Source organism: Telopea speciosissima, chromosome 7 (genome assembly GCF_018873765.1).
Source record: "Telopea speciosissima isolate NSW1024214 ecotype Mountain lineage chromosome 7, Tspe_v1, whole genome shotgun sequence".
NCBI classification, from domain to species: domain Eukaryota; kingdom Viridiplantae; phylum Streptophyta; class Magnoliopsida; order Proteales; family Proteaceae; genus Telopea; species Telopea speciosissima.
This window is the reverse complement of record NC_057922.1, coordinates 26681299-26702766: the sequence shown is the minus strand read 5'-3', so window position 1 is coordinate 26702766 and position 21468 is coordinate 26681299. Positions and strand designations below refer to the sequence as shown.

General features: G+C 39.5%; 1 protein-coding gene across 3 annotated transcripts in view; it reads left to right on the top strand.

Annotated features, from left to right (window-relative positions):
* Positions 1-15617, top strand: part of LOC122670046 (prolyl 4-hydroxylase 1) — a 38939-nt gene extending 23322 nt beyond the window's left edge. For all 3 annotated transcript variants that reach the window (XM_043866992.1, XM_043866994.1, XM_043866993.1), the window contains 2 exons: positions 14315-14407; positions 15373-15617. In XM_043866992.1, the coding sequence (XP_043722927.1) occupies positions 14315-14407; positions 15373-15480 (201 nt within the window). In that variant the 3' untranslated portion in view covers positions 15481-15617. The remainder of the gene's footprint in view (positions 1-14314; positions 14408-15372) is intronic.
* The last annotated feature ends 5851 nt before the right edge of the window (positions 15618-21468 follow it).

Genomic DNA, 21468 nt, shown 5'->3' with positions numbered 1-21468 from the left:
GAAGTTCCATTTCTGTGGTCCTTGGAAGATAAAAGTTAGATTAAATGCATAGATTCAAAGCAATAATGGGTGGGTGGGTGGGTAGAGAGGATGACTGTGATTCGTAGGTTCAGATTACACACCCTTTTTAACAGGATCTTTAGAAAACCTTAAAACAGAAGTTAGGTCAACAATAGGGTCAAAGTCAACCTTACCTGATGAAGTTCATATTCTAGCCAATGTTCATAAACTATTAGAACAAGTAAACCCCAAAGCAAGGTACTAAAACTCGGGTCTCGGTACCAACTCGACTCTTGGAAAAACCGAGACGAGTCGAGATCTCGCCGAGTTGGTGTATTTTTTTTTTTTCAACTCGAAGCCTCAACTTTGGGTCAACCCGAGATCTGGACCCGAGATCCGAGATCTCGCCGAGATATGTCGAGTTTTGTCCAATTAGGTAAGGTATTTAAGTGGTAGATGGGTTAAAATAATGGGTCGAAACCAAGATCCAACCGAGATCCGAGATCTCGCCGAGATATTGCACTTTTGAGACTCGTAGGCAGTCTCGTCTCGGATTTTCCAAAAACCGAGAAACTCGGCGAGATCTCGGCTTTCTCGAACTATGCCCCAAAGTACTGCGATGTTCTATCGGTCAGATTTATATCAACAGCCAAAACAGTATAATATCAAACCCGAAACTTAGATTTTGGGGGAACTCTTGTATCAGCAGATCAGCAGACCTGATGAGTCTGATATCCTGGTTGAAGGTCACTAGGGATGGGCTCTTTATTGCCCTAAAGTGAATAGAGAATCTGCTTGTCAGATTTCTCCCAATAGCATAACTTGACCTCAGCCAAAAGGGCCCAAAACAGGGCTGCCACCTGCTCCTTGGTGGTGGTCATTGGCAGTGTTTTAATCCCTAGTGTGAACAGATTTTAAACAACAATAAAACTGATGATGAACCCTTCCAAACCTTAGTTAGAATAATCAACAAACAATGGATGAAATAACACTTGGGAGAAGAAAACAATAAATAGAGAAGAGGATATGACCGTTGATTTCCCACCAATTGATCTAGATCAGAATCCCTCCAATCCCAAGAGTTTCTCACTCTCAACTGAGTCTCACTGCAGCTCCTTTGACAGCAGCAACAAGGAAATAGCCATTCTTCATTGAATAATTTGTTGGATGCCTAGAATAGGCTACAAGCTTTAATATAAATATAAAAAGAGAAAGAGTCCCTATCTATTAAGGAAACCCACCATGCTTGGTAATGTCTTTAAGTTAAACAAAACAACTAAAGCTAAGCCCACGACTTGGGATAAAAAACAGGCTCACCAACGGGCCTTAAAGGTCCATGCCAGCAGGACTTAAAGAAGCCCAGGGCTTCTTTAAGTTGTTGGCCACTAAGGCCTCTTTGGTTATCTTCTTTCTTTGGGAGTAAGTTATAAACTCGCCTGCATCAAATAAACTCTAGAAAGTTTCTGAGATTGTGAGCATCTACATCTTCAAATCACAACCTTCTAATGAACTTAAATGTTAAAATAAATAAATAAAAAAAGTTTTGTCTAGCACCTTTTTCAAGCTAATACTGTATATTTATAGTTGATTAGAGTTTAGTCCAACTTTTGTCAAAAAGAAAAAAAAAAGTCTAGTCTTAACTTTTGTATTTATATTCCCATATACAACATCAGAATCATGTGTTAACATACAGGTTGGCATTGTAAGATGACTTGTTCTAACAACAAACATAAAAAATATCTAGAAATATTAAAAAATGTTATTTGTTAAATGATATAGCCATTTTTTATTCGTCATCACAATCATCTCTGTAGCCTAGGGTAAGAGTACAATACACGGTGTATTGGTGTCCCCCGATTGTTTCTGTGAAGCTTAATGTTGATGGCGCCTGCAGAGGAAACCCCGGGTTAGGAGGGGGTGGGGGTGTTGTAAGAAACACGAGGGGAGATGTGTTGGCAGCCTTCTCCAACTTCTATGGTAACTGCACGAACTCGATTGCTGAGTTGAGAGCTCTAAGGGATGGCTTAGCCCTTTGCCAGGCCCTAGGCTTCAGAGATGTGGTGGTAAACTCGGACTCTGCTAATATTGTTAGAATGATCAATCAGAACAGGTGTAATTTGTGGCAGGGTTGGTATTGGTTCCAGGAGATCATGTTTTTGATTTCTGAAGGCCGGGATTCAGTGGTCTTTGCTTTCCGTGAAAGTAATAGCGCAGCTGATTGGTTAGCTAACCTAGCTTGTGATTCGGGTTCATCTATCACTTTCCACTAGGACGATATTCCCTCTGGTAAGCTTCAGGTGATCCTTAGGGAGGACAAGGCAAGCTTGCCGATGCTTAGGAGCTAGGTTTTTTGGCTTAATCTTGTAAGGGCTTGAGTGGAGGCAAGGCCGTGAGTGTTCTTTTTCAGGGGCTGGGGTAAGGCAGAATGTCCCTCCCATGTATTTTTTTATTCTTTTTGGGAATTAATAAAATTCTAGGGGCTGCCCCGGGTCCCAGATTATATTCGGGATTAAAAAAAAAAATAAAAAGAGTACAAAACCCGGTAAGCCATGGAGCAGATATGGACTTTGAATACCATGAATCCATGTAATGACCAATTCAGAAGTCCCTTTCTGATGGACATTCTATATTGGTCCTCACCCTTTTACTTGGTTAAAGCGGAAGGGATGGGGGAAGTTTGTAGGTGTATGTGGTACATGTTTTAGTCTAGAAGGATAATAAGTAATGGTTTTTGAAATGATGGGCCTAGAAAGACCATTAAATGCGAAGAGACTATAACATTGCTGGCATCCTCAAGCTAATCTGGAAAATCTTCTCTAAACACAACTCTATTTGGGTTAATTGGGTCCATGGAACAAGATCTCGGTCGAAACTGACCGAGATTTCCGAGATATCTCGGTTTCGTGGAAAGCCAAGACGAAACCTGCATGTATTTTAAAAAGTTCACAGTTTCGACCAATTTCGGCTGGTTTTGGTCGAGATGATGGTAATTTCGCAAGTTTCGAAACTTATGCCCATCGAAATGTGGGGAAACCTAGCTCGAACCAGTACAGACACTTATTTATGCCAGAAACCAGGACATACACTTATTTATACCTAATATCATTTAAGTAAATGTTTTTGTTTACTTAAGATATTACTCATAAATAAGCAAATACCCCCTATGTGAATCCAATAAAAATAGTTAAAAAATAAAATTCCAAAGGGATAAAAAGTCAACCCCCCAGTTCAAGAACAAAAACTGGATTTTCGGCGGTGGGTGCAATTTTCAACTTTCTAATGCTGGGGTTTTTTATTTTATTTTTATGCATCACTAAATAGGTAAAAACAACTCAAATCCTCGCATCAAGCTGATACATATTTATATATGGCATAATATGGTGTTCTATGCTTCAAAACAGTATTTTATATGCATTATAAGCACATCCATGCATTTCTTGACCATTTTCATTTGTATCTTTAGTTTATCTTGCATCTCTCCGATACTATACAATATGTCTCTTAAATCACCCTTCCGATATGATACCCAATACCGATACTTAAATTCTTGCCTATAAGAGCACCCCTATAGGTTTGGGTCTGAAGCCTCAAGAGGAATGATCTGAGGAATAGGAGGGGGACTAGGAAAGATAGGACTTAAATCAGAAATAGAGCCACTAAAATAGGGTGTATTCTCGAAAAAAGTAACATCAACACGAACAAACTGAGTAACATGATCAAAACACCAGTAGCCTTTTGGTATGGGAGTAATCAAGAAAGACACTTGGTAGCCCAAGGAGATGGTTTATCGAGGCCAAGACGAGGATTGTGGACAAAACATTGACAGCCAAAAATATGAGGAGGTAAACTAAACAATGGAAGGTTGGATTATGAAGGACAGAAGACAGCATCAGGTTAATCAAAAAACAGGTGGTCAACGCAACATCACCCCAATAAATCTTTGGAACATTAGAGACCTAGCAATGTCTAACAGATTATGGTTTTTTATTTTTGAAACATCATTTTGTTGAAGTGTGTAAGAACAACTGGTTTGGTGAATAATGCCATTGTCAAAACAAAAAGGTGAAATCTCATGTTGGGTAATCTCAAGAGCATTGTCAATACGCAAAATTTTTAAACACCAAACTGAACTTTTATTTTCATTATAAAATTGTTTGAAGACACAAATTCAGAATGATCTTTTAAAAGGTACAACCATGTCATGCAAGAGTGATCGTCTATAAAAGAAACAAAATAATAAAAACTGAACTTCTTTACCCTACATGGGCCCTAAATATCAGAATGAAGTAAAACAAATAAAGAGCGACTACTAGACTCTTTACGTGACGGAAACACTATACGGTGATGCTTGCCAAGCTCACAAGCTTCACACTCTAGACGGGAAATAGACTTGCAACTAGGGATTGTGGAAACGCCAGTAGAAGTAGCATATGCTGCCGTAGATGAAGAGGCAACGTCAAAGTAGTATAGACCATCCCTCTTATGACCTCCACCAATCGTCATCTTTGTCTTGAGATCCTAAAAAACACAATGAAAAAGATAAAATGTATAAGAACAGCTGGTTTGGTGAATAATGCCATTGTCAGAACAAAAAGGTGAAATCTAATGTTTGGTAATCTCAAGAGCATTGTTAATACGCAAAATTTTTAAGCACCAAATTGAACTTTTATTTCATTATAAAATTGTTTGAAGACACAAATCAGAATGATCTTTTAAAAGGTACAACCATGTCATGCGAGAGTGATCGTCTATAAAAGAAACAAAATAATAAAAACTGAACTGACTCTTGACCCTACATGGGCCCTAAATATCAGAATAAAGTAAAACAAATAAAGAGCGACTACTAGACTCTTTACGTGACGTAAAAACTATACGGTGATGCTTGCCAAGCTCACAAGCTTCACACTCTAGACGGGAAATAGACTTGCAACTAGGGATTGTATGCTGTAGCTTGGAAAGAGAAAGGTGCTCCAGCAGGTAGTGCCAATGTAAAGGGGAAACGCCAGTAGAAGTAGCATATGCCGCCATAGATGAAGAGGCAATGTCAAAGTAGTATAAGCCATCCCTCTCATGACCTCCACCAATCGTCATCTTTGTCTTGAGATCCTAAAAAACACAATGAAAAAGATAAAATGTAATGGAGCAGTTAAGATGTTTTGTCAATTGACTAACAGATGAAAGATTAAGAGGCGATTTGGGAACAGAAAGGATAGTAGATAATGAAAGCATAGAAGACAAAGGAACAACAACATGACTGGTAACATTAGTAAGGGATCCATCAACAATAATAACTTGTGATGGAGAATCAGACTGCTGGAATGAAGAGAACAAATTTGGCTTACCAATCATATGTGAGGATGTGCTTGTGTCAATGACCCAAGGAGTGTGGGATGAGGAAGTGAGACATGTAGGTATATAGGTATATATGAATGTGCTAATGTAGCCGTGGATGTGGATGAAGATGTTTCAAGTTGTTGATCTCGTTTGAGGAGTTAATTGATCATATCAGTATGAGATGAGACGCCACCTCTAGCTGAAGGACTCTGATTAGTGTCCTTAGGTGGCACCACGTTAGTATTCCCATCAAAGACAGTAGTATTAGCAAATTGTTGTGCCCACTGGGGCTTGCCATACTTCATCCAACATTTGTCAATAGTGTGATTAGAACGACCTCAATGAGTGAGCCAACGAACAATTGGATCAGAAGGTTGATTACTACAACCATTCATGCCATGTCCACGACCTCACCAGGAACACCATTAGCACGACCACAGCCATCACTATTAACAACACAAGTAAAATTATCCTTAGAGGTAGTGAATCGGATTTAACCAGAGGGTGACACAGTCCGCTGAATTCTGCAATAAGCTTCATTCAGAGAGGGAATTTCCTCACCAACTAATATTTGACTCTTGACAGGCTGAAGATTAGAGTCCAATCCAGACAGGAACTTAGCAACAAGAAACTCAGCACGTTGAGATTTGAGAACATATGTCAGATGGGGTAGGGGGGGAGGCTGAGAGATATTGAGTTCGTCCCACATGCCTTTAAGTGTACTGTAGTAGTCACCAACAAACTTTCCATTTTGCTTGTAGGAGAAGAGTTTTCCATACAAGTCAAAAGTCATATATCCTTGACATTTTTTTATCTTGAGAAAAACTTTTTTTGAGTTCATCCCAGACTCCCTTTGTTGTCTTATGAAATATGACATTGGCAGCCATACTATTCCACGGCCAACAAAGTAAGGTGCCATTATCAGATTGCCAATCCTTGTAAGCAATGGGAGCCAGTGCAGTAATAGTCAAATAATCCATCTTCCAGTTGGTTGTTGTAATAATATAAAAGAAGAAGAGAAGAGAAGGAATGGAGGGAGGAAGAAGAAGCAGAGCTGCTGTAACGGTTGAGACTCCCCATCGATTTCATTATATAATAGGGTAAATCCCAAAAACATAAAATAATAATAAAATACATAAATACCCTTCCATAGAGAAGTCGTGATTAGTAAATCACGACTTCCTATGCTCCCTTCACATCGTGATTCCTAACACTCCCCCTCAAGCTGGGAACATCTATGCTCCAGCTTGTTACAAATATACTCAACCCTTACAGTTCCCAAAGACTTGGTAAACAAATCAGCAAGTTGGTCTCCTGCTCGAACATGACGCGGAGAAGTGATCCCTTGTTGCAGTTCTCACGGACAAAATGACAGTCAATCTCAATGTGTTTCATTCTTTCATGAAACATAGGATTAGTAGAAATGTGACTAGCAGCTTGGTTATCACACCACAAAATCATAGGAGAATTGTCAACAAACCCAAGTTCAGTCATCAACTGTTTTATCCACATCAGTTCACAAGTACCATGAGCCATAGCACGCTACTCGGACTCTGTACTAGATCGAGCTACAACAGTCTGTTTCTTACTTTTCCATGACACCAGGTTCCCTCCAACAAACACACAATATCCTAAAGTAGACCTCCGATCAACAGGAGATCCTGCCCAATTAGCATCAGAAAAACCTTCAATCCTCCCATGACCATGATCAAAATATAAGAGACCACGTCCAGGAGCCTTCTTAATATATCGTAGAACTCGTATAACTGCATCCCAATGTGATGATCGAGGAGCAGACAAAAACTGACTCAGTACACTGACAGGAAAGGAGATGTCAGGTCTAGTCACTGTCAAATAATTAAGTTTCCCTACAAGCCTCCGATACTTCTCAGGATCCTTAAGAACATCACCATCATCTGCCATAAGTTTCAAATTTGGATCCATAGGAGTATCAAACGGTTTAGCACCCAACAACCCTGTCTCTGAAAGTAGGTCAAGAACATACTTTCGCTATGAGACATAGTTGTCACGTCGTCACGGCAATCCAAGTCGGTGGAGGGGTGTCATGTCGATATATCGACATGTCGCCCGCCATGGCAACGGCGATCATATCAACCATATTTTAATTTTTTATTTTCTCTATTTTTAATGTCATTTAGTATGCTATAATATATACCCTATAACATAAAAAATTAACATGAAAGTGTACTACTAATCTACTATGGTTTAATTCATGAAAGTGTAATATCCATTAGTGTATATGAAATCATGGATTATCAAATAATTGATAGCAATTGTCTTGCTGATAATAAAGTTGAAAAATCATGAGAGTTGAGATATGATTCATATGAAAGTGACTACAAAAGTAACAAAACAAACAAAACAATTACAAGAACGTAATTTATATTGAGTGAACAAAGCTAATAAACAACCCATCTAAATAAAATAAAAAAATTACTGATGTGAATATGTGATTGTGTATTAGTCAATAGTGTATTAGTGTTTTATGTTTGATGTTTTTTTAATTTTTTTTATGTGAAGGAAAAAGCATTAAAATAAAAAATGGTTAAAAAAAATTACTGTTAAAAAATTAAGTTTTATAATTTGAAACAACCATGTCACCCGATATGGCCATATGTCGTGGTATTGCGTCCATGGCGGCGCCATGGCAACGACATAGAGGCCATATCGATCGATATTCTTACATCATCCATATCGGTGGTCGATATGCCCACTTCTCTAGTGATATGATGCCATGGCGTCGATATGGCGACGCCATGACAACTATGCTATGAGAGCGAAATTCCTTTCCATGATTGAGCAACTTCAATGCCCAAAAAATATTTCAGCCTTCCCAGATCTTTAGTCTGAAACTGTTGTCCCAAATGTACTTTCAACTTCTCAATACCAGGAGAATCATCTCCTGTGATGACAATATCATCCACATAAACTATCAAAAATATCCTTCCTGCCTTAGACAGCCGGAAAAACACCGAATGATCACTAGCAGATCGTGTCAGCCCAAACTCCAATACAACATCAGTAAATAGGCCAAACCACGCCCGAGGCGACTATTTCAGCCCATACAACGATTTCTTCAGCCTACACACCTTACCAATAGACTCCCCCTGAGCAACAAACCCAGGAGGTTGCTCCATATACACTTCTTCATGGAGATCACCATGTAAGAAGGCATTTTTCACATCCAACTGAAATAAAGGCCAATGATGGATGGCAGCCAAAGAAATCAAGATGCGGACTGAGGTAAGCTTCGCAACAGGAGAAAAAGTATCCAGGTAATCTACACCATATACTTGGGCATAACCCTTAGCAACAAGTCTAGCCTTCAAATGAGCCAAGGAACCATCGGGGTTGACCTTCACCACAAATATCCATCAACAACCAATAGCAGACTTACCAGAGGGTAAGGAAACAAGGTCCCATGTCTGATTCTCCTCCAGTGCAGATAATTCCTCAGTCATAGCAGCTCTCCACCCAGGAACAGACAAGGCTTCTGCAACAGACTTAGGAATAGGATGACGCTCAACAGTAGACAAACAAGCAATACAACCAGGAGACAAACCAGAATATGAAACAAAGTTAGAAATGGAATGGTGGGTACAATTGCGAACACCCTTACGATGAGCAATCGGAACATCTAAATCAGAAACAACAGGAACTGCAGGAGAAGATGAAATACCTAGTGCAGGATCAGGATCTGCTGGCAAAGAAAGCGTGGTAGAAGTCGTCAATCGAGTGGTTTATCTCTCAAAAGGTGTAATACGGGTTGCAGCCTCGTCCGGAGTGCGACGCTGAAACACAACAAGAGGTTCCGTAGACCTAGGAGGCAGAGTAGATGACAAAGGAACCTGCAAACCAGGAGAACTTTCGACAATGTATACGGGCAGGTCATCATCCAAATCAGAAGAAACAGTGGAAGACTCAACATAAGGAGTAGACTCAAAGAAGGTAACATCAGCTGTCACAAAATATTTATTCAAATCAAATGAATAACAACGATAACCCTTTTAAGTTTTAGAATACCCAACAAAAAGACATTTAAGTGCTCTAGAATCCAACTTAGAAAGTCCAGGGCGATGATCCCGAATGAAATAAACACTCCCAAAAACACGAGGTGGTAACACGAACAATGGTGCAGAAGGGAACAACAACGAGTATGGAATGCCACCGCCCAAAACTGAAGAAGGCATGCGGTTAATGAGATAGCATGCAGTCAAAACAGCATCAGCCCAAATAGGTTTGGCCACTTTCATCTCAAACAGAAGAGATCGAGTGACCTTCATTAAATGTATATTTTTCCTCTCTGCCACACCATTTTGTTGAGGTGTGTCAGCACAAGAGGACTGATGAATGATCCCATGCTGCATCATAAAAGTACTGAAGGAGGCAAAAAAATATTCTTTAGTATTATCACTACGAAGGATTTTCAAAGAAGTACTAAATTGATTCTGAATTTCAAGAACAAAGGCACAAAAAATGGAACAACTCAGAACGATTTTTCATTAAATAAATCCAGGTAACTCTGGAGTAATCATCTACAAAAGTGACAAAATAACGAAAACTCAACTTAGACATGACCAGACAAGGACCCCACACATCAGAATGAACCAAAGAAAAGGGTTGGTCAGACCGTTTATTGACTCTAGGGGGATAACTTACACGGTGAAGTTTCCCAAATTGACAAGACTCACACTGTAAATTGGACAATGACCGAAAATGACTATCCAAAATTTTTAGACTCTCCAAGGACGGATGAGCCAAACGACAGTGAATTTGGTGAGGAAGCGCCACACTTGGAACACGCCACAGCCGATGTGTCTTCGAGTAGATACAATCCCCCAGATTCACGGCCTCTACCAATCGTCTTCTTCGGCGTAAGATCCTGAAAAACACAATAACCAGGAAAAAAGGTAATAGAACAATTATAAGTTTTGGTGAACTTTTGAATAGATAATAAATTGAAAGGAAATTTGGGCAAATACGAAACCGAAGATAATGACAAAGAAGGGGTAACATGCACAGTGCCTGTACCCCGGACTTTTGCTAAAGACCCATCAGCTAATACAACATTTGAAGAGGACACACAAAATGAAGGAAAAATACCTGAAACCCCAGTCATATGATCTGAAGCACCTGAATCAATGATCCAGGGATAATAAGTGGATGAAACTATGAAAGACACGCAGTAGCATTACCTATCTGAACAAGTGTAGCAGTGGAGACCTAAGATGACTGGGAATTTTGAGATGACTGGGAATGCTGAAATTGAGTAAAGCGCTCATACTCATCATCAGACATCTTTTCTGTCTTCCCCTCGGACTGTGGAGATGAAGCAACAATAGAATCACTACTGGCTGAATTGGCAAACTGAGCTGGTTTACCATGAAGTTTCCAACAAAAGCGTTGGATGTGACCAGGCTTGCCACAATGATGGCAAGTTCTCACAGCCCCCGAAGTCTCTGAAGTAGCCTGATTTCCAGATACTGGGCCCTTACTAGCCCCACTACCAGTCCCAACGCTGCCCCCACGGTTGGGAGTGAAGGATGCCAATGCAGAAGTATCCACAGGTGTGGTATCATTCGTACTCTCACGTGAGACACAGAGAACACAAGAAAAAGTCTCTGAAAGTGTGGCCACTTTATCGCCACCAAGAATCTGGGAACGGACAGCATCAAATTCTTTACCCAAACCACCTAAAAATCCCATGACTGCGAGTTGCTCTCGCTGATTTTGCATCTGATGTACGTCAGAAGTAATAGGAAGTAAGGAATTCAGCTCCTCATACATCCTCTTGAAGTCTCCAAAATATTGGGTCAAAGAACGACCCTTCCGATCAACCCGATAAAATTCCTGGGACAGCTCATAAATTCGAGAAAGGTTGTTCTGTCCAGAATACAGAACTTTCAGGTAATCCCACAATTCCTTCACAGTATCGATATGGGTCACCAGGTCAACAATGTTGTGATCCATACAATTTAACATCTGCCCTAAAATGCGAGCATCTACTACTGTCCATGACGTATCAGCATCATCCTTGGTCTGTGTCAAATGCTTCTCATGACCACAACCAGTCAAAACCAGCCCAACAATTTTCTTCCATTGTTAAAAATTGTTGGCACCTTCCAGCTTCTTCTCTGCTGACTTGTTGGAAGAAACTTCAGTGAAAACAGATTTGTTATCACCCATTGATCCAACTAATCTGTCCAATTAATGATGCAGAAAAATATGCAGAAGTCGATTCCAAGTCTGCCCAGAAATTGATGTCCAGAAAATATGCGCAGAGTCTGCCCAGAAATTGACCCAAAACTGATCAAACTGACTGCCACAAACCAATCAGCAACACATACCTGAATGTAGAATAAAGCCGCAACCTTCTACTCCATAAATCGATCACCACAAAGAGAGAGAGATCTAGTTCTCAATACTGAAACATGAACTAGTCTCAAAACATTCCACAATACAGCATAGGGTGCTGTACCCCTTCAAACGAGAGTCCTAAAGCAGTCGCAAACCACCAACCAGAGATGAATCAACCAATATAGGTTGAAAACTTGAGAAAAAAGGAGAACACGATACTAGGGAAATATGTCACAGCCCTAAGTACCTTGCTTTGATACCATGTAATAATATAAAAGAAGAAGAGAAGAGAAGGAATGGAGGGAGGAAGAAGAAGCAGAGCTGCTGTAACTCTTGGCAGTCACAACCGTGAGGTTGAGACTCCCCATCGATTTCATTATATAATAGGGTAAATCCCAAAAACATAAAACAATAATAAAAGACATAAATACCCTCCCATAGAGAAGTCGTGATTAGTAAATCACGACTTCCTATGCCCCCTTTACATCGTGATTCCTAACAGTTGTGATACAGACTTCCACAGCCCTTGCCCAGAGAAGTCGAAGGACCTTACTAATGAGGGCAGTAATGCCCTAGAATATCAGGAATATCTGATTGATTGATCTCCAAAACTGGGCAAAATTGATTCTTCCAGAAAGTGCCAAAAAACAGAGTACCTACAGCTAGCCAGGAGATTTTTAAATACTTTGCAGAAGATGCTTGGATCAGGACCACACTTCGGAAGAAGCCTATTCTGATAGAACTTCAATGGCCTAGAATATTGGGCTGATCTGTTAGACATTAGAATTAAATGCACCATCAAAATCTGCCAAAGACCTTAAAAAAATAATTAAAAAAAGAGATTACGGCATGCATCAGTAGTTTATGTAGTACACACTTCAAAGCAGTAGCAAACCCTAGTTCTTCATTATATTATCGACTAGGGTTTCAAAAAAGAAAAAAAGAAAAATACAACATTAGTTGCTGTTGACCACAATGGAGAATACCAAGGAGGACTCTCAAACGAGAAGAAATATGATAACCACTGGATCATAATGCTCTAATACCATGTGGCAATATCAAGGTATTAAGGACCAGCAGTAGCAATAGAGAAGAAGGGAGATGGATAGCAACAAGATATGAGATGATCCTGCCCACGGTTTGAGTTGTGAACAGTCTGCTCAAACCGTGGGGTGAGAGGTATATTTATATTGAAAATATAACACCATACAAGCACATAAACCGACCTACTTAAGTAGCACCATATAATACCCAAAATACCCCGTACAACATAAACCAATATAACCCACAATATATCAAAAACCGAGTGAGTGGTGGGTATAGGCTTTAGTTTGTTAGCTGAAAGGAATTTTTGACTTTTCTGACTCTGTTTTTCTAACTGGAGCCACCATCCACTGGCCATTCTGAAGTACTTGCATGCCACAAAAGTACTCTTCAATATTATTTTAATAAGTCGCCTAGTGTTTGTTTGGCTTTCCTATGTAATAGTTGTCTGCTTCAAGTTAGCTTAAATGCACACTGAAGAGCAGTTACTGTTATCAAATTGTACGCAATAGTTTTTACATGAAGTCTCTCAACAACAAACACACACTAAGGCATGATCCAAATCCAATTACCAGCCTAAATCCATGTTCCTCATCTATGAAAAAAAAAAAAGATCCTTTTTCCCTTGAGCAATTTATCATGCTGTCACCACTCTTTTTAATCAATTAAGAACAATTCCTGTGCCCCTTTGCAGCGGGAAACGGATCTCAAAATGTAATTGTGATTCAATGAAATATGTAAGTACATGTATAAACTAATGGGAGCACATCTTTCAATTTGGAAGGAGCCAATTAGCCAACATTACTATTAAGATGTAATGTTGGTTTCCAAATTTAATCCGGGAGCACATCTTTCAATTTGGTAGGAGCCAATTAGTCAACATTACTATTAAGATGTAATGTTGGTTTCCAAATTTAATCCTCTTATTTGTTTTATATGTGGCAACAGAAACTGCTTTCTGGCAATAAGGTCTACTATAGCCATCTTCAATTGTTTACTCTTTCCTTTTATTGGAATAATTAAGCACCAACTCTTGTTATGTGCCTGTCTGGGGATATGCTTTAGTGATTCTGTCACTGAAAGAAGGCACAATATTGTTATTCATTTTTTATCTGGATGTCTTCTTCTTCAATGACATATCTCACCACAGAATGTATTAATGTATTGGCATTGTTCAAAATGAAGTTAACAAACGTTATCCTGCACAGAATTTTGTGAGTGAATATGCCTGTATGCTTGTGTAAAACTGTGTATAAAGTGTAAACTTCTTGCTTGCTAATTGATACTTCTGCAGCACGTAATAGGATAGTGGCACATTGTACTTTCTATTATGGCCTGGGATCCGTGCAGAAAGAGCACCGTAATTTTTGTTTTCAGATAACATCTAACTTCTTGGAGAGATTCCCTTGGATGCCTAGTATTCAGTTTCCTAGCTCCTTTGTGTCTTTTTTTTTGGAGGGGGGGGGTGGGGGGTTAGGGGTGAGCTTTGTCTTTTTTTTTTTAGAAGGTCCTTTTGGTGGTTTATTCTACGTATGCTTTAAATTGCAAATGATTACAGGCTGGAACTGGGGAATGTACCTGTGGGGCGAGGACAATGAAAGGGTTGTGTGTAAAACCAGCCAAAGGGGATGCAGTGCTGTTCTGGAGCATGGTTTGTTTTCTTGATTCTCCCTTTTTCTATCTAAATTGAATATATGTTGCGTGCTAAAATTCAAGTTAATAATGAGGCTTTTAATGTACAGTTAAATAAATGGTAGAACAAAATCATTAAATGCATAAGCAAACTGATCAAGTAGTTTGAGATCTTCAAACCATTATGAATTGTGCTAGTAGCCTATTCATAGCGGTAAACATTTGTCATATCCTTAGTGGATGTGCTGCTACAAAATAATTTAGAATGTCCAATGATCCCAATCATTAGATGAATGGTGGTTTGCCAGGTTGTATTCTATATATGCACCAAAGTGACAACATTCAGAAGAGTAAGGGTTCTCATTTCTCCTGGTTCTTCATTTATATTTTCGCTTTTATGGTTTTTTATGCTGATGACCTGTCTGACTTAGCGTCTTAGTTGAATTAATCAAATTGACGAGTGCTGCAGTTTTGCCAGTGGTTTCATAGAAATGCACAACAGTTCGAAGATCTGGATCCATGAGTCATACCTGTCAATCTGATATCCATGACGTTATTCAGAAGTTCCCTCATCATGTGGTACCATGTGTACCACTGGAACATAGATTCTTCCTTGATTCAGTGAATTCATGTCCATGCTTGTGAAAAACATACCTCAGAATACCGTTTGCATAATTCTCAATCACATACCTCAGACAGTAGCATGTAGTAAAAAAGGATGTAGCTATGGTGGTATAATCAGGAGTACAGTTTGCAAAAACTGATTTCTGTCATGTTGCATGCCAAACTGAACAAATCCAAACTGTTGTCAAATTTGGAGCCTTAATTCTCAATCACACACTCCCACCTTGTATTTCGATATTTTCTTTTGTATTTCAAATTGTCCCTGGTAAAAAGATTTAGTTGTTGTTCTGATGGAAAGTGAAAGAGTTGGAACATTTTTTAGGGTCCAAGGTTTGATTCTGTTTGAGTTGTGTTTTTCAGGGGTTAGATGGAGAGTCAGACATGAATAGCTTACATGGAGGATGTGAAGTGTTGGGAGGAGAGAAGTGGTCAGCTACAAAATGGATGAGACAGAGAGCCACAACTTAATTATTTCGAAATTGCCTTTCTTCGTACCCCTCCCTCCTCACACTAATCATTAAATATACATGTAGGTCTACCTAACATAGGATTCCTTGATGTGTACATACAGCAATAATGATCAATGTAATAGTGTTTCATTTTTAGCTATTCGTTTTATCATTTTGGTGAGCCAAATAAGACTCCCCCACACGATTTTTTTTTTTTTACAAATTAAAACCTATCCACAATGCAAAAACACAATGTAGCAAAAAAAGAATAATCAAACAGCCACAATAAAAGGATACATGTGATTCGGCAAATTGCTTACGTCTACTATGAGATAAGAGCAGCTTCACAAGCAATATAAGAGTAGATGGGGGTTGACGATTGAATTTGGGTTTGAAATTTGACATTTGGTCTATCCAAGGTTCAGAAACGAAAACCTATACACGATGCAGAAAACACAATGGAAAAGTAAAAATAGTCACACAATTTATATACATGGTTCAAAAAGATGTTTACATCCACAGCATGATGTTAGCAGTTTCACTAGCAATGGAGAAAGGGTTATAAACCCTTTTCCTCTTGTCTCTTTATGTTTATAAAGAATTCCAAGTAACCTCCATCACTATCAATCAATTTAAAGGGAAAACAAAGAAATATAATTTTCTAGATTACCCCTATGAAGTCCTATAGGATTTTACGGCCCATAACCCAAACTATAGAATACAAGACATTAACCCTCGACATGGCCATCGCCAACATTTGATCTATCTAAACCATCTGCTAGGTAACCAATGTTCGAATTTCCATTTAACCCTGACACAGGACGGAATCAGGAATCCAATGGTGTATCTAAACTTTAATTAGCCCTGTTTTTTTAACTGAAGAGAATGGAGTATTGTTTACGGCCCCAAGTCTTCAGGCTTGAGAAAAATAGGGTAGTTTGAATCATCTGTAAGCAGTGTGGATTTCTGTAGTGGTGAGGTGGTCGCTCATTCTTCCTGAGTCGTAACTCATAAGAGGTGATCCTTCGTTCTTGTTTTAAAGCTTCAAGCCTCTCTGTCTTTGCTCGTTTGTCTAAATTCTAGAAACTGGAAACTTTGGGAATTGGCTTTTGTTAAACAAAATCCTCCCTTGCTTGTCAAAAATGTTAAGAAAAGTTGACTTCAAATGAAAGTAATTATTAAGCTTTGGGTCCCATTACCCATTACATAATAATGGGTGACTGTCAGATATTTCTTTCCATCTCTCTGAGCCTGAACTGAAAGAGCCAAAGCTCATAATTACTTAGCTGTATTATTTGAGTGATGAGTCTGATCTTTTCGCAACATTTTAAAACTGCTTGTCTTCTCCGAAGGTTTTTATCCGATAAACGAATTATACCAACCCAATAAACAATCCGTATGAATCACCACCAAACACTATTGGTTATTCTAAGATCTAAGTATTCTACCAAAAAAATTAAAAAAAAATCTAAATGGTGTTGGAACTCACGAGCAGAGCCAGAGCCACGGGCTGCTTATAAAATGATGGAAGCAGAAACCTCTGACGGGTTCCGTGGCTCCGTAGTAAGGATCCCTTTCACAGCTCCCCCCCACCACACAATCCTCCACCGCCAGCTTCGGTGGAAGTTGGGGGAAGTTTTCTTTTTCTTTTTGTCTTCTTCCCGTCTAAGCGCTTAATATCAAGATGTGAACGGACTTAAGTCAGCATTTGGTTCATTGTCTTTACACAAAAACACGAAAAATTATCTCTTACAATTCCCTGTTCGGTCCAATTCCATAGTGTCTATGATAAGAGGGCGGTGGGGTAAGGGGGGTTGACCCCACCCAGATGGAATGTTAGGGGAGAAGTGGAATGGTCATTGTGTCCCTCATTGTTAGGGCTTAGGGGCATTAGGGGAACTAGACCGAGCAAGGAATTGTAGGGGATAAAGATCCCAAAAACACCCCTCTCTCTCTCCCTCGCAGAAATTTATCTTCTTAAGTGCGGTACACTATCCAATACACCACACTTAATTCAACAGTCCACCAATACTTAGAGAGGATAAAAAGATGCCACTGCCCAAGTTTTTACCGTTGTATTCTTAGTGCACCTCACTGGAAAGGATGAAAATCTCTCTCTCTCTCTTTTGCATGATCAACCCATCAATAAGGGGTGTCAATCGGTTGAGCCCAGTCGGTTTTGTTGGGCCTAATTGGTTCCCACAAAGTTATGGTCCCACATCGTATAACCGTGCCTCGTAGGCTAGCATATGGATTTCTATTTACTCAATTGGTCGGCTCTCATTTTATAATCGGGTTCAAGGTAAACGGGCTATAATCGAGCTAAATGTACTAAACAGACTATTAATGGTCGACTATTAGTCAATCACAATATTCGAATGGTCCCGATTAACAACCCCCAATCATTGGGCCACTAACTTACACTTGGATCACTGGTTATTAATCAGTTGATGCTTGAGCCTGACACATTCAGTAATCAGTTGTGCTAGTCTCAAGCTTCAACTGGTTGGTTCAAATTGGACCTACCGATACAAGCCAACTTTTTTGACACCCCTACCAAAATCTTCAAAATGTAACACAAAATTTTCCCCTTTTGGGTAGTGAAACCCTAAAGTGTCTTATTTGTTAATTTTCATGATTTTTCTTATCTAAAGAGTTGAGAGCGTGTAATGTCTAAAGTACTGGTAAACATGCATAGATATACACTAGATGCATGTCAATACAAGAGGAATATTTGATTGAATTAGATTTTAAAATTTGACATATGGTTAATTTAGACTATATCCTCTCAAATCTCACAAGGCCTAGAACACTTCTGGTCCTGATGACTTTAGTTATGATTTTTCAATGAATTTTTTTCTTGTCAGGTTCCCTGTCCCGTCCAGTTGTTCGGTTCCTCTCATAGGGGGGCGGAAATGACATCTTAACCACACCCGGGCAGGGGGTTAGGTCATCATTTATGCCCCATATGAGAGGAATGGGACAATTGTACCGGACAGGGAACCAACCTGAGAGGATAATGATCCTTTTTCAATCGTTGTGTGAGATATTATAAAAATTCAGCTTAAAGATATTTTAGGCTACTCAATCTGGGAGTTATCCACTATTACCTATTTAGGTCTCCCTGTAATCTCTTCAAATCTCCACCTCCCATCACGGACTGGGAATTGGATCTTATCCAGCCGTGGGGGGAGCTGCACCTGTGCAGCACCGCTAAACGATAGAAAAAATAGGGGTAAGGTAGTCATTTCATAAGTGGGTCCCACCTAGGCCCCACATGTGAAATGACCACCCTCCCCCTGTATTAAGGGTGGTTTTTGGTGCTGCACAATGCAGCTCCCGCCACAGCTGCACACGATCCAAGTCCCCATCACTGTCCCCAGTTATGGAATGTGAACTTTCATAAAAATAGGTTCCCATCGAAAATCTGGTTTTCTGGATTTCTCCTACCAGATTTAAATTTACACGTTTCCTCCTTCCCTTTCCTTAGGAATTCGTTTTAGAAAGTTCAAATCAGTATCGGGTTGTGTTGCTATCTCTGTACTCATTTACCATCTCCGTTTTCTGGTGTAAGTATTTGAGGTGTGAGTGAGAGTATTAGGAGGAGAGCCGCGCGAGTAAATATGGAGATCAGGAATACTACTAGAAAGAAGAGAAAGCATGCGAGGTACCATACCAATGCAGCAGGTAGTAGAAGGGATACATTGATGATTATGGATCTCCCTCAGGTTATTATTTTTGACATAATTTCTAGACTTCCCATAGAATCTCTCCTACGATGCATGAGCGTATGCAAGCTCTGGTCTACCTTCCGTCATGATTCTTATTTCATCGATCTCCATCTCAGTAGATCGATTCATCAACCACCCACTCTTTTTCTAGCACCCGATTATAAGTTTAATAGCCTACTTATGGTGACTCCAGGAGAAGAAGGTGATGATAACTGGAAATCCAAACAGATCCCAATGTGTTTGGGTTTTGACCTGAAAGAAAGTAGTAACCTTAATATTGTGGGTTCTTGCAATGGCTTGCTCTGTATAGTGATAGGGGAAGGTTTGAGTCCCATCTACCTCTATAATCCCATCACAAGAGAGAGGTTAGAGCTACCCAAATCACATCTTATGTTAGAAAGCTGAAACAAAAAGGAGAGGACAGAAAGATGGCCTGAGTCGAACGAAATCGTTCTGTCCTTAAGACAGTATTTGCACCCTCCTAATCCCGCAAAGAGTTGCAGCAAACCTGCCTCCTAAGATAAATCAGGCGAATTGTTACTGGTTGTAGAGACAGTAACACTGTGAAGCTATCAGAGATTTTTTTTTATATATAGACTGAGAGAATTCATGGCCCATCTATAGGCCCACAAGGCCTGTTCGGATGAGTCGCACCCATTGGCGCGTATGGCTTGACCTGACAGGTCATGACTATTAGGCTGGGCTCTCTTGGCTATTCGTGTGACCACAAGGGTTGCACTCCCTCTTTGATCACCCACCGATCCAACGGTCGGATCAATCCAAAGCACCCTTTGATCAGACACCATCGATCCCGAAAAGATTAAGGCGACATACTGCGACGATGCGCACGTGCGAAGTGCAAAGTGCGCCATCAAAGCTACACATTGCGCCTCATGCACGCGCACGCACATGCGTACGCGCTCGGAAGGTTACCATCCTCACTCGCAAGTGCACCGTACAATCTCTTCTAGCATTACATGTGATAATAATAACTACTAACTACTAACACATATAAACCCAATGAGCTTTCCTTTCATAGCCGATGTGGGACTAAAAGTCCACATCAATATTTTGAAAAATTCCAACAATTTTTCCCAATTTTTTAAAATAATTGAGCCTTAGTCAATAAACTCTCTGTACTTCTAAATCATCCTTACATAAAGGTGTCTTTCGACTTGAACCTTTATGTTGTCAAAATACATTAGTACTTGTCAAAAACGAAGTAGCCGTAGCCTTGAACTTAGAATTTTATAGCGACAAATCTAATATACTAGACATATGACTTACTTGAACATAGTTTCAATAACACCCACACATTTATGGCCTTGTGTTTTCATCTTAGGTTTTCATAAGTACCTTAGAGACAAGCTTTGAATCTCGCAGAAGTGGCCCCACTTTCTGCACTTATATAGGTGAATCTAATAAAATACAATTGTATGACTTGCATTTCTTATAAGACATAGACTCATTAAAGGATTGATCCTACCCTCTGTCGGTTTCTCCATACAAACATGCACTACCTTGAGATGTCAAGAGATCTTATCTCTACTAGTTGAGTGCATAACTGATTATTACTATAAGTGTTTTTCCATTGAACTAGTTGACTAGATGTTGGTCTAGTGTCTAGTTGGTTTCCACTTGCAGATTACTTCTCATTTAAAAGCTTTAAACCCAGCTCCCTAGAAGTCTTCCATACCACATCCCTACCCAGGCCTTTTGTAAATGGATCAGTCAAATTTTTCTTTGACTTTACATAACTAATAGTCACAACTCCTTTGATGAGTTGTTCTCTTACATAGCCATGTCTGAAACTGATATGCCTTGACTTTCCATTGTAAACTTTATTATAAGCCCTTGATAATGTTGCTTCATTATCACAAGATATTGATATAGCAGGCATTGGCGTACGCCACAGAGGAATCTCTGTTAAGAGGGCCCTAAGCCATTCTACTTCTTTTACTGCCATTGCTAAAACAATAAATTCAGACTCCATAGTGGAGTGTGAAATTACAGTCTGTTCCTTGGATTCCCAAGAAATTGATCTTCCACCCAAGGTAAATATCCAACCACTTGTGGACTTTGATTCATCGGATCCTGTGATCCAATTAGCATCTGTGTATCCTTCTACTACTACGAAAAAATCCTTATAACTTAATGCATAATTCATTGTGCCCTTTAAGTACTTAGTACTCTAGAAACTGCATTCCAATGAATTTGTCCAAGGTTATGAGTAAACCTACTCAAAACACCAACTGCAAAAGCTATATCAGGACGAG